Below are 15737 nucleotides of genomic sequence, written 5' to 3' on the forward strand. Positions count from 1 at the left end.
CAGGATGAGTGGAGGTCCTTTAGTTCTCAAGTCCTGTTTACTTTGTCATATCTCCTTGCATTTTAGATTTGACATCCACATATCAGGGAGACCATATGCCGTTTGTCTCTGCTTACTCAACATGATTTCTTCTAGTTCCATTCATTTCCCTGCGAATGCCATTATTTTGTCCTTTCTAATGGATGCATAATATTCCATTGTATATAGGTACCACAAATTTTGGATCCATTCATCTATAGTGGGGCATCTGGGTTCTTTCCATAGCTTGGCTACTGTGAACAATGCAGCAATGAACATGCAGGTGTGAGTGTCCTTGTATCCTGGTTCCTGTTGCTCAGGACAGATGCCTAGGAGTGGTATGGCTGCGTCATAGGGGAGGTCAATATTTAGCTTTCTGAGGTACCTCCAGACTTCTTTCCAGAGTGGTTGTCTAAGTGTACATTCTCACTAGCAGTGTAATAGGGTTCCTCTTTTTCCACATCCCCTCCAGCATTTGTCGTTGGTTAAATTTAGGATGTGGGCCATTCTGAGTGGGGTAAAGTGGTATCTCAGGGTTGCTTTTATTTGCATTTCCTTTACAACCAGAGATGATGAATATTTCCTCATGTATTTCTTTGCCATTTTTATCTCTTCTTCTGAGAAGTCTCTCTTTAGTTCCCTTGCCCATTTAGTAATTGTTTTGTTAGGTTTGGGAAGGATTAGTTTCTTGAGCTCCCTGTACATAATAGATATTAGGCCCTGTCTGATATATTGCTGGTAAAATTTTTTATTACCAATTAGTTGGCTGTCTTTCTAGTTTGGTTGCTATGTCTTTAGATGTGCATAAACTTTTTATTTTAAGGTAGTCCCACTTGTCGAGTCTCTCTCCAATTTGTGGTGACCCTGGGACTTTGTTCAGGAAGTTCCTGCTGTACCTATAAGTGCAAGTGTCTTTCCTATTCTGTCCTGCAGTAGCTAAAACTTCATTTTGGACATATCAAATGATCCAATGTATGTGAAAATGCAATCTCCATAAAGGGAGTGAGGGAGAAAGAAAATATTTGAAGACTAGCCAAAGAAGAAAAATGCCCACATATTTAAGACACTCAATTCTGGTCTGTGCAGAATATGGATGGATATGGTAGAATGACTATTGTTAAAAATCTAAGCCAGGGGTAACTGCACTGAAACTGGCAGTTTACATGTGGTTTCATTGCTTGTGTACCTGATACACAGTGCTGATCTGGCAAGAGTGTCTTTACTTGACACCTATTGGAACTTCCACTGTCTTACCTTAGGGATGGGGATATTAACTGTCCAGCCACAAATGAACAATTTAGCATCCATTGTCTTTCCTTTCCACAAGACATCATGGCATTACACTGAGTGAGTCAGGTAAGCAGGAAGTACCAACTATTCTAGGCTTACTGGTAAGACATCGATGTGTCAATACATGAGAAATAAATCCCATAAATATCCAAGGCTTTCTGCTTTAGTGAAATTTCTAGGGATCTAGTGGGAACATAAGGGTAATTTTTTTTTGGGGGGTCCGGTCAAGGGCCTGAACTCTGGGCCTGGGTGCTGTCCCTCAGCTCTTCAGCTCAAGGCTAGCGCTCTACCACTTGAACCACAGCGCCACTTCCGGCTTTTTTTTTTTTGCTTATGTGGTGCTGGGGAATCGAACCCAGGGCCTCAGGCATGCAAGGCAAGCGCTCTACCACTGAGCCACCTTCCCAGCCCCAGGATAATTTTTTTTAAAGGTGAAGAGTAAGGTGGTATATCTAGCCCCTCCTACTACTCAAAAAATAGGTACCATAGCTGGTGGCCACTTTGGATTTTTTTTTTTTTTTGGTCCGGTCGTGGGGCCTGAACTCTGGGCCTGGGCACTGTCCCTCAGCTCTTCAGCTTAAGGCTAGAGCTCTACCACTTGAGCCACAGCGCCACTTCCGGCTTTTTTCTTTTTGCTTATGTGGTGCTGAGGAATCGAACGCAGGGCCTCAGGCATGTAAGGCAAGCGCTCTACCACTGAGCCACCTTCCCAGCCCTGCCACTTTGGATTTCTGAGACAATATAGCACTCATTCAGTCTATTGACTGAATAACTTTAAAAAGATGTGGTAGTGTACATCAGCCATCCTAGCACTCAGGAGGCTAAAGCAGGAAGATTATGAATTTGAGGCTAGCCTGGCCTACACAGTGAGAACTTGTCTCACAAAAGGTGTGGGGGTGGGGAGGCAACAATAAATAATCTGTTGCGGGGCCAGAACAGGAGACACTACCCTGTGTTCGGATTATGTGATTCAAACCTGATGTGCTTGGAGCATGACACAATGCTTCATGGCACTCACGAATTAGGAAAACCCTACCATCCTCTGTGAATGATTGCTTTTCAGTTTGGAAAAGGTTAGTGTGTCTCAGTGCAAATTCAAAGCCTAGCTCTGGGTCATCATGTTACCAAGTGACCTGAGCTGCCTTTCATGAAATAGATGTTTTAAATCCAAGGAGCAATCAAACCGGGATGTACAACAGCACTTCACCACCAAGTGGAAGTGGTGGATGGGAGACAGCCAGAATGACGCTAATGGCATAAGCTGCCAAAATGTCCCTTTCTCCTCCTCTCCTCAGCTGCACCTGTGCCCTCACAGGTACTTCCATACAGCCAGTTGGTAGAGAAAGAAAACTCATACTAGTTTGTAGATAGTTGTGTGATACGCAGGGTCCATCTGCAAGTGGACAGCTGCCACACATCAATCCCTTTCTCGGGCATCTCTGAAGGACAGTGGTGATGGGAGAGCCTAAACTTCAAGTGGTGCACCTGCTTGGAAAGGGAAAAGGTCAGCACTGTATGCTCATGCTGATTCATAGGCTACAGCCAAACGTTTGGCCAAAATGGTCAGAAACGTAAAAGGAACGTGGGTACAAAATTGGTGACAAGGTGTTATAGCCTGAATTGTGTTCTTTAAAAAGTCATGTTGAAGTTCCAGTATCTCAGAATGTAGCTGTATATTTGAAGAGGCAATTACGTTATTAGGGTCGGACCTAATCCAATCTGACTCATATAAAAGAAATGTGGATGCATGGAAGAGACACCAGTGAGAAGATTGTAATTTTTGAGCCAAATTGTTTTTAAAAGCCTCAGAAGAAATGAACCTACTAACACCTGATCTTAGACTTTTAGCTTCCAGAACTATGATCATAACTGGCTAGCTGGTTGTGTGTGTGTGTGTGTGTGTGTGTGTGTGTGTGTGTGTACTGGGGCTTGAACTCACTTTCCCTTGGATTTTTCCACTCATCACTAGTGCTCTACCACTTGGGCCACACCTTTACCCCTGGCTTTTTGCTGACTAATTGGAGATAAGAGTCTTGAGGATTTGTAGGCCTCGGTTGGCTTTGAATGTCAATCCTCAGATCCTGGCTTCCTGAGTAGCTAGGATTATAGGCATGAGCCACAAGTGCTAGCTTTCTTTTCTCTTTTCTTTCTTTTCCTCCCCCGTCTCTGTCTCTTTTGTGCTACTGGTGTATAAACTCAAGGCTCTGCCTTCATAGGCAAGTGCTCTATCACTTAAGCCACATCTTCAAGCAGAACTATGAGAGTTTAATCCATTTGTGGACTTACAGAGCCCTTAGCCACATCATGGCATGCCACGTAGCATTGCTTCTGATGAAGAAGCTCACTTCCCTGTAAGTGAGGTGCAGTGGTAGTCCATGTTCACAACACACTAGTGTGTGGTGACATAGCTGGCTGACAGGATGTAAGCACAGACTCTGGCAGGCGCATTCCAGTGTAAGTGGTGATATTTTGAAGGACTATGCAGTGCTCCAAGACACTGGGCAAAAAGCTAGCCTCCAACATATGTGTCTATTTCTCCCACAGCCAGGATTCATGGATCTAGGAACTTATACTGCTATAACCTGTAATTAGTCAACAAAAACTACAGCCAAATTCATGCAGGATGGCTAGTGCCCTAGACCTTTTAGGATGGAAGGTCATCCCACCAGGCAAAGAACCATGAATAGTTGAGGTTCCTCCTAAGGGTCAAGGGCATATGGCAAGGGTCCTGGAAATACTGCTCTCCTCATACCACACTTGGCGGGCAGCCAGCACATTGCAGTCCCGAGGGGAGGTGCAGCCAAGGACGTGGGTCTCTCGGGCCAGCTGTGCTCCCACACATATTTCTACTCCTAGCCCAGGCACTTTGACTCCTAGGTCTCTTCAAAGGGGGCATAATTGAAGGAGGAAAGGAAAATCTTAATACTTTTACCTCACTCCCAGTTTACCCTCCCTCTAGGGTCCATACAGCAGCAGTCTCTTTTCCCAAGTTTCCTCCCAAGTTTGGACCCTTCCACCCCATGCACTAATCCACCAGATCCTCCTTCCAGGAGAAGAATGGAATAGGAAAGAATTGGCGCTTACCACAACTTAGCCTTTTTCAGAAAGTATGGAAGTAAGTGGTTGAAGGTTTACTGTTACTTTCATTTGGCGTTTTGCTTTAATCAGCTACTCTGACATTTGACAGCTCAGCCTTCTATCAACTGACCTCCAGACAGACATAAGCATTGACATGGTAATGTATTACTTCTCATTCTCAGGAGGCTGAGATCTGAGGATCACGGTTCAAAGGCAGCCTGGGTAGGAAAGTCCGTGAGATTCTTATCTCTAATAAACCACCAGAAAACTGGAAGTGGTACTCTGACTCAAGTGATAGAGTGCTGTCCCTACAGCATCCAGGCCAAGAGTTCAAGCCCCACAACCAACCAAAAACAAAAAACAATCAGCTAAAACTTACCAAAAGTAGAAACAAGACAGGAGATATCATTACAGAATATGCACATAGTAAAACAATAAGAATCACAATTTCATTGTAATAAAGTTGTCAAGTTAAATGGACAAATTCTTTGAAAGATAAAAACTACTATAGCTTACTTAAAAAAAAAAAAGGAAAATCTGGGCTGGGAAGGTGGTTCAGTGGTAGAGCGCTTGCCTTGCATGCATGAGGCCCTGGGTTTGATTCCTCAGTACCACATAAGCAGAAAAAGCCAGAAGTGATGCTGTGTATCAAGTGGTAGAGCGCTAGCCTTGAGCTGAAGAGCTGAGGGACAGCGCCCAGGCCCAGAGTTCAGGCTCCACTACCGACAAAAAAAAAAAAGGAAAACCTGAATAGCTCTGTATCTAGTAAGAAAACATAACTTATACATAACAGGTTTCCTAGCAAACAAACTTCCAACCCCATATTACTTTACTGGCTAATTCTATCATGTGTTTAGAAGAACTAATACCATTTCTACACAAAACCTTCCAAAAAAGAAGAGGGAACATTCCAAGAAGAGCAACTTGATAAACTAGACTTCAAAATTAGTAACTTTTGATGTTAAATAATGAAAACAAAAGCCATGAACTGGGAGAAAATGACTGAAAATAATATATTTGATTAAAGACACATCTGATATTTAAAGAACTCTGAAAAACTCAGGAATAAGAAAAATGCAAGCAAATAAAATGGGCAAATGTTTACCAAAGAAAATAAACACAAAGCAAGTAACAGGGAAAGACATGAGAAATGTCAAACTCCAGGTGAGGTGGCTGGAACCTAGAACTCTCTCTCTGCTGCTAGGAATAGAAACTGGTATAAACTTTTTGGGAAAACAGTTTGATGGCTCTTAAAAACAGAACACATATTTATCCTATGAGCAAGCCAATCCATTCTTTCAGTTTTCTTCCAATAGAAATGAAATATATGTCCACATAAAGAATTATAGACTGATGTTTATGGCAGCTTTAGAATAGCCTCAAATTGGGAAAAAATGAATATCCATCTTTTAGTAAACAGATTAACTATGGTATATTTTATAGAATAGAATAATTCTCAGCAGCAAGAAGAAATAAACTATTGATGTATGCAACAACAAGAATACATTTCAAAAGCATGATGCTAAGCTAAGTGAAAGAAAATACAAAAAGCTACACACTAGAAGTGTTCTTTTATTTCCCTTTTGGTTATACTGGGGTTTGAAATCAGCCTTTTACTAATTGAACCATGCTCCCAGCCCTTTTCTGCTACAGCCTTGGACTTGCAATACTCTGTGCTTCCAGTGAAGCGGGGACTCTAGAGGCTGTGATCACTATACTCAGCTTGTTTGCTGAGATGGGGGTCTTGTTAATTTTTTGCCTGTGTTGGTGTTGAATCACAAATCTCATTGCTACCTCCCAAGTAGCTGGGATAAGCATCGCCCATCAGTGTCAGCCTTTTTTATAAAGAGCATATTTGGCACGCTAGGTTGTGAACTCAGGCCCTTGCACTTGCCCAACAAGCACTCTAACACTTGAGTCATGTCTCCAGGTCTGAATGCTATTTTTTGTGGTTACTGGTAATTTTTAATATAGCCACACATATTTGTTAAAATTCAAATTACACATAGAAACTGGTAAGTTATTATGTAATGCGCTCTCTCTCTCTCTCTCTCTCTATATATATATAGTGTGTGTGTGTGTGTGTGTGTGTGTGTGTGTATGTGCGCGTGCGCGCGCACGCCACTCCTGGGACTTGAACCCAAAGCTAGTATTCTACCACTTGAGCCACAGTTCCACTTCTGATTTTTTTTTTTTAATTAGTAAGTTTTTTTTAATTGTGAAAATACCATACAGAGGGGTTATAATTATATGAGCAAGGAAATGAGTACATTTCTTATCAAGCATTGTAGCCTCCTCCTTTGTTTCCCTTTACCATCCCTGCCCTCCCATTCCCCCGTCCCCCCACCCCTCCCCACACCCCGCCCCAAAGTTGTAAAGTTCGTTTTTCGACATAATGTCTTGTACATCTCTCTGAGTTTTTGGGTTTTTTTTTTGCTTTTGCTTTTCTTTTTTGATTACAGATGTGAGCTACTGGCACCTGACTTATGATATAGGTAATGTATGAATAAAAGATAATAATTAGATTGAATGTATTCATGATGTCCAGATTATAAATAAAAATAGAAATAGGATGATGTTGATAATCATTTAGATGATAATAATTTCATAGAAAATGTCACTATCAGAATTGTGACTCATTTCTTAGCAGTTTCAAGTTTCACTCTAACCAATATTCAAAAGATAAACTCTTTAAGAAAATAAGTAACATCACAAGGCTCAACTACAAAATTGCTAACACTTACCCAGGGGCTCTACCAATTGGTCAACCAGTCCCATTTTCTTTGCTCTATCTGCACGAATGTTTCTGCCAGTCAGCATCATGTCAAAAGCAGCAGGTACTCCCACCTAATATGTAAGGAGGGTTAAGAATATGGGAGAACAGTAAGGATCACAATTAGAGTTTAGATACCCAGATTGAATTTAAAAGAAGAGATAAAGACATTTTTGTTTCAATCTACCTGAATTATTATAGTAGAATTTCTATCTTATAGAATTAATAAGGTAGGAATCAATCTCAAGTTAAATAAAATTGCACACTGTGTCATGCTAAATTTGTTCTCTAGGGCTGGGAAGGTGGCTCAGTGGTAGAGCGCTTGCCTTGCATGCCTGAGGCCCTGGGTTCGATTCCCCAGCACCACATAAGCAAAAAGGAAAAAAGCCAGAAGTGGCGCTGTGGCTCAAGTGGTAGAGCGCTAGCCTTGAGATGAAGAGCTGAGGGATAGCGCCCAGACCCAGAGTTCAGGCCCATGACCGGACCCCCCAAAAAACAAAAAACAAACATATAAATTTGTTCTCTATTGTTTATAAAATATTTAAAATGTCTGGTTTGGAACTACCGTGGAGACTAAGCATCTTGACAGATTTGTTTTGTTTCTGTTTTTTCCAGTCCTGGGCTTGAACTCAAGGCCTAGGTACTGTCCCTAAACTTCTTTTGCTCAAGGCTAGCACTCTACCACTTGAACCACAGTGCCACTTCCAGCTTTTTCTGTGTATTTGATACTGAGGAATTGAACCCATGTATGTCAGGCAAGCACTCTACCACTAAGCCACATTCCCAGCCCATCTTGACAGCTTTGACAGTCTTTAGAAGTTTAAGCTTAACAAAAACGGAACTGTTTATGTAGTATTACTAGAAAAATAACTTCTAGCAATACAGAATGACTAATGATAGCTAAAAAATAAAGAAGAAACTTTTCAACACACATATATGCTGATTGTTCCTGAAAGAAATCCTTTTGTCATTTGTATGAAGAAGTATTTATTATTAAGGGACTAACACAATAAATCTTCCTTTGTGTATGTTTGTATGTGTGTGTATATACATATGTATGTATATATATACACACTCATCACCTTCCTGCAAAACATTGCTTCTGAGCCTTGATTTCGCTGAGGAATCTATAGTGCCAGGGGCTATAAGAGTTATTAAAATGTGATCCTAATGTTTGGTGTTAAGATCACCCTGCAGTTTCCAGGTCTGATTCTCCTTTTACCCTTATGGATTTGAAAGCAGGGTGGGCTTCTTTGATTCTGTAGAATACAAGGAGGTGTTCCAAAGTAGACAATGAAGGAGGAGGCCTGCCTTTTATTTAAGATAAACTGTAACCCGTGGTTTTGAGCTTTAAGATGGCACAGTAAAGAAAATAAACAAACTAAAAGCTCTAGAAAAGTGGGACATATGTATTATTATACTTCTTCAGAGACTAAAAAGGGACTCTGATCAAGAATTTTGTGAAACTGAAAAATATTTAAATATCAGAAATAAGGCGTACTTGATCGTACATGCTCACAATGGATGTTTTTATTATGTGATTTGTACAAGATGAAACACATCTAAAAAGACATTGTTCACAGGGTTGGGGTAAACTTAACTCACCATTTTGGGGAGCCTTTGAGTTCCTCCTGCTCCTGGTAAGATGCCCAACAAGACTTCAGGAACACCTAATACTGTTTTTCTGTCTTTTATTGCTACTCTGTACTGGCATGCAATGGCAAGCTTCAAACAAATGAAAGAGAATTAGAATGTTAGAAAATGTAACTTCAAGCCAGGCATCAGTGGCTCATGCTTATAATTCTAGCTATTCAAGAGACTGAGATCTGAAGATCGAGGTTGGAAGTCAGCTTGGGCAGGAAAGCCCAATCTTCAATTAACCCCTAAAAAGCCAGAAGTAGAGCTGTGGTTCAAAGCTGTAGAGTGCTAGCCTTGAGCAAAAAAGTTCAGGGACCATACCCAGGCCCTGAGTTCAAGACCCAGGACTGGCACAAAAGAAAAAAAAGTGACTTCATCATATCTTAGGATCTGTGAGAATATAAAAAGATTATTTAAAAAGCAGGAAAGTACCCAAAATATACACTGAAATTCTTTAGACTGGCACTTGATTTTTTTTTTATATTTTACATTTTCAAACCCTTTTTAAATTTCCCCTTCATCTATTAACATTTTTGGGGTGCAAGTATCCTTAAAATGTTGTATAGAAACTTTTAATAAAGAAGGAAAGGCGGGTGTTGGACCACTCCTATAATCTTAGCTGTAGTCCTAGTAGAAGGCCAAGACAGGAGAATGGCATGAACCTTTGAATTCAAGTACATTTGGAGAAATATACCAATACCCTCATCTCAAAAATGAAAATATAACAAAACCACCACAAATTTTAAGATAGGCACAGTGGTGCATGCCTGTATTCCCAACTACTTGGAAGGCTGAAGTGGGAGGATTGCAAATTAAAGCCTAGGCTGGGCAACATAGCAAGACCTTATTTCAGAAAAAAAAAAAAAACCCACCTCCCCCATATACTTATGGACCCCAGGTTAAAAAAGTTTTGTAACCTCTAGTGACAATCCTTTTTTTTTTTTTTTTTTGTTGGCCATAGGGCTTGAACTTGGGGTCTGGGTGCTGGCCCTCAGCTCTTTTTGCTTAAGATTAGCACTCTACTACTTTGAGCCACAGTGCCATTTCTGGTGTTCTGGTGGTTAACTGAAGATAAAAGTCTCACAGATTTTCCTACTGGGGCTGGCTTCTAACTGTGATCTTCAGATCTGATCTGATCCTCCTGAGTAACAAGGCTTACAGAAGAAACAGTTTAAATACATATATTATACTCTGAGCTCCAACCAGAAGTAAGACATGACCTGGACCACATTTCTCAATCATTTAGAACTGAAATGATCTTACAGATTCAGTTCAAAGTTTAATTTTATAACTAAAAGAGTTGTACGTTGGTTTATTTGCTCTGTGCCACACAAAGTAAGGATAAAAGTCTGACAGTTAAAAGGAAAACTTAAGTACTGTGGAAGACATCTGTACCTCAAGTCCTCCTCCTAAGCAGGATCCACTGATGGCAGCCACGATAGGTTTTGAGGACTTTTCAAGTCTCTCAAACATTCTCTGTCCCTCCTGTGATATCCGTGTTGCTTCCTGAGGGGTCTTACAAGAGGCTAACATGCTATGGTAGCCAAAAAGCAGAAAAGGATAGATGAAAACATAGTATACTTCATTTATTACTTTACTATACTCTTATCCATCATATAACAATATTTGAGAATAAGTCTTCAAATATAAGACAAAACATGCTATATAATTTATTTTTATTCTATAACAAGTTAGACCACAAAATTCTATACATAATATTTGCTATATATAATCATTAGTAGATAGCTGTCAGAGTTAACAGTAATCAAAGTTACAGGGGAAAAAATACTCAATTTGATCAAAAGGGTTTAAAACTTTTAAATAAGCTAGGCCCTGGTGGTTCATGCCTATAATACTAGCTACTAAGGAGGCTGAGACCTAAGGATGGTGATTCAAAGCTACCCTGGGGAGGAAAGTCCTTGAGACTCTAATCTCCAACTAAGCACTAAAAAAAAAAGGGGGGGGGGTAGGGGAGTGGAGCTGTGGCTGAAGTAGTAGAGTGCTAGCCTTGAGCAGAAAAAACTCAGGGACAGCACCCAGGCCCTGAGTTCAAGTTCTAGGACTGGCACAAACATTAAATCAATCAATCAATCCTTTAATTAAAAAGATCTCCTGAGCCAGGGCGCTGGTGGCTCACGCCTGTAATCCTAGCTACTCAGGAGGCTGAGATCTGAGGATCACGGTTCAAAGCCAGCCCGGGCAGGAGAGACCGTGAGACTCCTATCTCCAATAAACCACCAGAAAAACGGAAGTGGCGCTGTAGCTCAAGTGGTAGAGTGCTAGCCTTGAGCTGAAGAGCTGACAGCGTCTAAGCCCAGAGTTCAGGCCCCACGACCTTCCAAAAAAACAAGAACAAAAACAAAAACAAAAAAAGAGGGTTGGGAAGGTGGCTCAGTGGTAGAGCACTTGCCTTGCATGCTTGAGGCCCTAGGTTCGATTCCTCAGCACCACATAAGAAAAAAGCCGGAAGTGGCTTTGTGGCTCAAGTGGTAGAGTGCTAGCCTTGAGCTGAAGAGCTGAGGGACAGCGCCCAGGCCCAGAGTTCAAGCCCCACGACTGACAAAAAAAAAAAAGATCTCCTGATGATTTAGAAAAATTCTGGGGCTGGGAATGTGGCTTAGTGGTAGAGTGCTTGCCTAGCATGCACAAAACCCTGGGTTCGATTCCTCAGTACCACATAAACAGAAAAAGCCTGAAGTGGTGCTGTGACTCAAGTGGTAGAGTGCTCACCTTGAGCTGAAGAGCTGTGGGACAGCACCCTGGCCCAGAGTTCAAGCCCCATAACTGACCAAAACAAAAAGAAAAAGAAAAAATTCTGATACAATATTGTACTCGATATCCTTTAATTTCAGTGTTTGATTTGCTACTTTGTTTCTGAGCACATTCATGATGAGGATTTTGTACTTGGACTATATCACTGGTAATTACTATCTGACCTTCTGGAAGCTGCAAACATTTTCCTATGTTGGGAGCAGTTTCACACTAGGCCCAACTAAATGAGCAAGAAGAAAAAACACTTGATGTAAATTTTGTTTCTTCTAAACAAAGTATTGAGAAGCACATTTATAAATTCTAATTACTATACATAAATAAAAAGGATGCATAATGTGGAATGAAGGTTAAAAGTATACCAACAGCTGAGTGCTGGTGGCTCATGGCTATAATCCTAACTACTCGGAGGCTGCAGTTTGAAGCCATTGGGGCAGGAAAGGGGGAAGGAGGAGGAAGAGGAGGGGGACGGGAAGGAGGAAGGAGAGGAGAGGAGGGAAAGGGGGAGGAGGAAGAAGGGAGAGGGAGGAAGAAAAAGAAAAGAAGAGCCGGGCAAGATGGCTCATGCCTGTAATCCTAGCTACTCAGGAGGCTGAGATCTGAGGATCACGGTTCAAAGCCAGCCCGGGCAGGAAAGTCCATGAGACTCCTATCTCCAATAAACTACTAGGAAACCGGAAGTGGCGCTGTGGCTCAAGCGGTAGAGTGCTCGCCTTGAGCTGAAGAGCGCAGGGACAGTGCCCAAGTCCAGAGTTCAAGCCCTACAATTAACCAAAAAAAGAAAAGGAGAAGAAGGAGGAGGGAGGAAGGAAGAAGGAGGAAAGAAGAGGAGGAGGAGAAGGAAGGAAGAAAGAAGAAGAAGCCTAAAAACAACAACAAAAAAGAAGCCTAGCTATTTACTGCTGACTCAAGCTGTATAATCCTAGCTACTCAGGAGACTGAGATCTGAGGATTGTGGTTCAAAGCAAGCTGGAGCTGGAAAGGCTCAGAGACTCTTTATATCCAATGAACCAACAAAAAGCTGGAAGCAGGGAATGTGGCTTAGTGGTAGAGTGCTTGTCTAGCATGCATGAAGCCCTGGGTTTGATTCCTCAGTACCACATACATAGAAAAGGCTGGAAGAGGTGCTGTGGCTTGAGTGGTAGAATGCTAGCCTTGACCAAAAGCATCTAAGGGACAATGCCCAGGCTCTGACTTCAAGCCCCAGGACTGGAAAAAAAAAAAAAGCCTGGCACTCAAGTCTTGCTTTTTCAAGCTCAAGTGCAAGCACACACACAAAAAAAGGGAAAGCCAGGCACTAGTGGCTCACACCTGTAATTCTAATTACTCAGGAGGTTGTGATCTGAGGATCGTGGTTTAAATCCAGCCTGGGCAGGAAAGGCCTTGAAACTCTTATTTCCACTAAACCACCAGAAGACCAGAAGTGGCACTGTTGCACAAGTGGTAGAGCGCTAGCCTTGAGCTGAAGAGCTCAAGGACAGCACCCAGGCCCAGAGTTTAAGCCCTATGACCACCACCACCACCAACAACAAAGAAAGAAAGAGAAAAAGAAAGAAAGAAAGAAGGAAGGAAGGAAGGAAGGAAGGAAGGAAAGAAAGAAAGAAAGAAAGAAAGAAAGAAAGAAAGAAAGAAAGAAAGAAAGGGAAGGAAGGAACACACACACACACACACACAAACACACATACACACAAGGGTGAGATTAATTAGACTATATTATTAACATGTGTGAAAATGTAACAATGAAGCCTCCTCTCCTGTATAACTAATGCAAACTAATAAAAAAGTAATACAATGACTTTATGTACAGTATAAATATAGCCATTTATATAAACTGTATGAATTATTTTTCTAGGGCTTGAATTCAGGGCCTGGGTATAGTCCTTGAGTTTTTTTTTGTTGTTGTTCAAAGCTAGCACTCTAGCACTTGAGCCACATGCTATTTCTGGCATTTTTGGTAACTATCTGGAGATAAGAGTCTGACAGACTTTTCTACCCAGGCTAGCTTTCAACTATGATCCTCAGATTTTGGCCTCCTGAGTAGCTAGGATTACAGGGTTGAGCCACTGGTGTTCAGCTTATAATATGAAATAATACATAAACTTTTTTTTTTAAAGTTAACATGTTGTGAATCTGTTTTGTATTATTACCTATCCATTACCCTCCTGACATTAAGCTTATTTCAAATTCTTCATAATTTTATTTCTTTATTTATTTTTATTTATTTTCTTGTCGGTTGTGGGGGATGAACTCTGGGCCTGGGCGCTGTCCCTCAGCTCTTCAGCTCAAGGCTAGCTCTGTACCACTTGAGCCACAGAGCCACTTACGGCTTTTTCTGCTTATGTGGTGCTAAGGAATCAAACCCAGGGCCTCATGCATATGAGGCAAGCACTTTACCACTGAGCCACTTTCCCAGCCCTCTTCATAATTTTAAACTACATGGTACTGAACATGCTTGCCCACTGGTCCTTGTGAGCAAATGCTGAGGACTTCTTTAGAATATGTGCTTAGAATATATGGTGGGATCATATGTGTTATTTTCAATTTTGCTAAGTGCTGCCAAATTGTTCTCTAAAGTGACTACACGAATTGTCATTCCCAGAAGTACATTAACTTTCTCATTTCCCAATTAGTTGCTACCACGTACTTCCAAACTTTCAAGTGTTCGCTGGTTTTATGAGTTTAAAAAACAACAGGCATTTCATCGCTGGTTAAATTTATAGTTTTTTTAAAAAATTCTTTTTAACAATTGCTTTTCATTTCCTTAAGGAAAGTGTATAGTTACCATGATCCTTATTTCATCAGCTTTATATTATATACAAAAATAACTTTTAAAAAAACTTTAAAATTTTTTATTTTTCTATCTCTGCCTTTTGATTTTGATCCTGCAAATCATGTCACCTGAAGAAGTGGTAAGGTGCAGAACACAGAAAAGAGGTAAGGGCAGGATATAGAAAGAAAGACTGAAATAATTGAAGGATGTAAGTAAACATCTTGAATTACCTGAATCTGAAAGCCAATCGCACTCACTTACAAAAGGACATCATATAATGATTTAGAATCAAGAATCCCAGGAAGCAACAGTAATATCATGTCCTAAAAACAGAAAACTAACATTTTTGTCATTGTGTTTTTTAGTTTATCCTTGTTGTCTAATTTTACTTATGTTTTCATTCTACCTGTTTTAAAAAGACTAATGGTTAGGCCTAAGAAACACATTCTCAGTCAAGGTAATAGGTTGCCTTAAGATTACTAAAACTTACTTAATGTCAGCACCTGCAACAAAGCAGCCTGGCTTTGATGACATGAGGACAGCACTTCTGATTTGGTCATTACTCCAGATCTCATTCATTACTTCTTGGAATTCTGATTGTACTTCTTCGTTCAATGTATTTACCTGCAGGGGGGAAAGAGGTAAATCTAGGATTGAAAGTGAACTCAAATGAACATTATCAACATCAAATGTGATTTTGATTATAGAAATATTGTTTACTAGCAGACATATACTGTTAGAAGAAATAAAAAACAAGAAAAAACGAACAAAAAAAATTCCCCAAATCTAGTGGCTTTCTGTTCAGGTAGCTTTGGCCAACTACTAGTGTCTTCCCTTAAAAAAATAGGCTTGGTAACACACACCTGTAATCCTAAGTATTTGGGATGTGAAGGCAAGAGGACAGCAAATTCAAGTCCAGGTTGGACTACGCAGTAAGACTATATCTCAAAAACAACCAAACCCCAAAGTATCTACTCAAAAGAGAAATTCAGTTCACATTCCTAAGAGTGTGCATCATACATAAGTAAGTCTATAATCACTAAGTGACATGGGGGAAAAAATGAAGTTAGGCGCTTGTGGCTTGAGCCTGTAATCCTAACTACTCAGGAGGCTGAGATCTGAGGATAGTGGTTCAAAGCCAGACCATGAAGGAAATGTCATGAGACTCTCATCTCCAATTAACTACCAGAAAATTGGAAGTGGAGCTGTGGCTCAAAGTGGTAGAGTGCTAGCCTTGAGCAAAAGAGCTCAAGGATAGCACCCAGGCCCTTAATTCAAGCCCTCTGTGACTGAAAAAAAAAAAGGGTGGGGGGGAAGAAATTAAAATTAGATACCCAGTCTGATTTCACTTGAATAATTGAAACTGGTTATCTTTGTGTTTGGGCTAGGTATGATGATTAT

At 40.7% G+C, this 15737-nt stretch overlaps 1 protein-coding gene across 2 annotated transcripts in view; it reads right to left on the reverse strand.

Moving 5' to 3' along the window:
• Positions 1–15737, reverse strand: part of Hadha (hydroxyacyl-CoA dehydrogenase trifunctional multienzyme complex subunit alpha) — a 39582-nt gene that overhangs the window by 16557 nt on the left and 7288 nt on the right. For both annotated transcript variants that reach the window (XM_042696644.1, XM_042696643.1), the window contains exons 4-7: positions 14827–14960; positions 10193–10331; positions 8765–8884; positions 7131–7233 (exon numbers count right to left, since the gene is read on the reverse strand). In XM_042696644.1, coding sequence (XP_042552578.1) covers positions 7131–7233; positions 8765–8884; positions 10193–10331; positions 14827–14960 — 496 coding nt within the window. The remainder of the gene's footprint in view (positions 1–7130; positions 7234–8764; positions 8885–10192; positions 10332–14826; positions 14961–15737) is intronic.

The sequence above is a fragment of the Dipodomys spectabilis genome, unplaced genomic scaffold, assembly GCF_019054845.1.
Source record: "Dipodomys spectabilis isolate Male_0828 unplaced genomic scaffold, ASM1905484v1 ptg000210l, whole genome shotgun sequence".
Classification (NCBI taxonomy): domain Eukaryota; kingdom Metazoa; phylum Chordata; class Mammalia; order Rodentia; family Heteromyidae; genus Dipodomys; species Dipodomys spectabilis.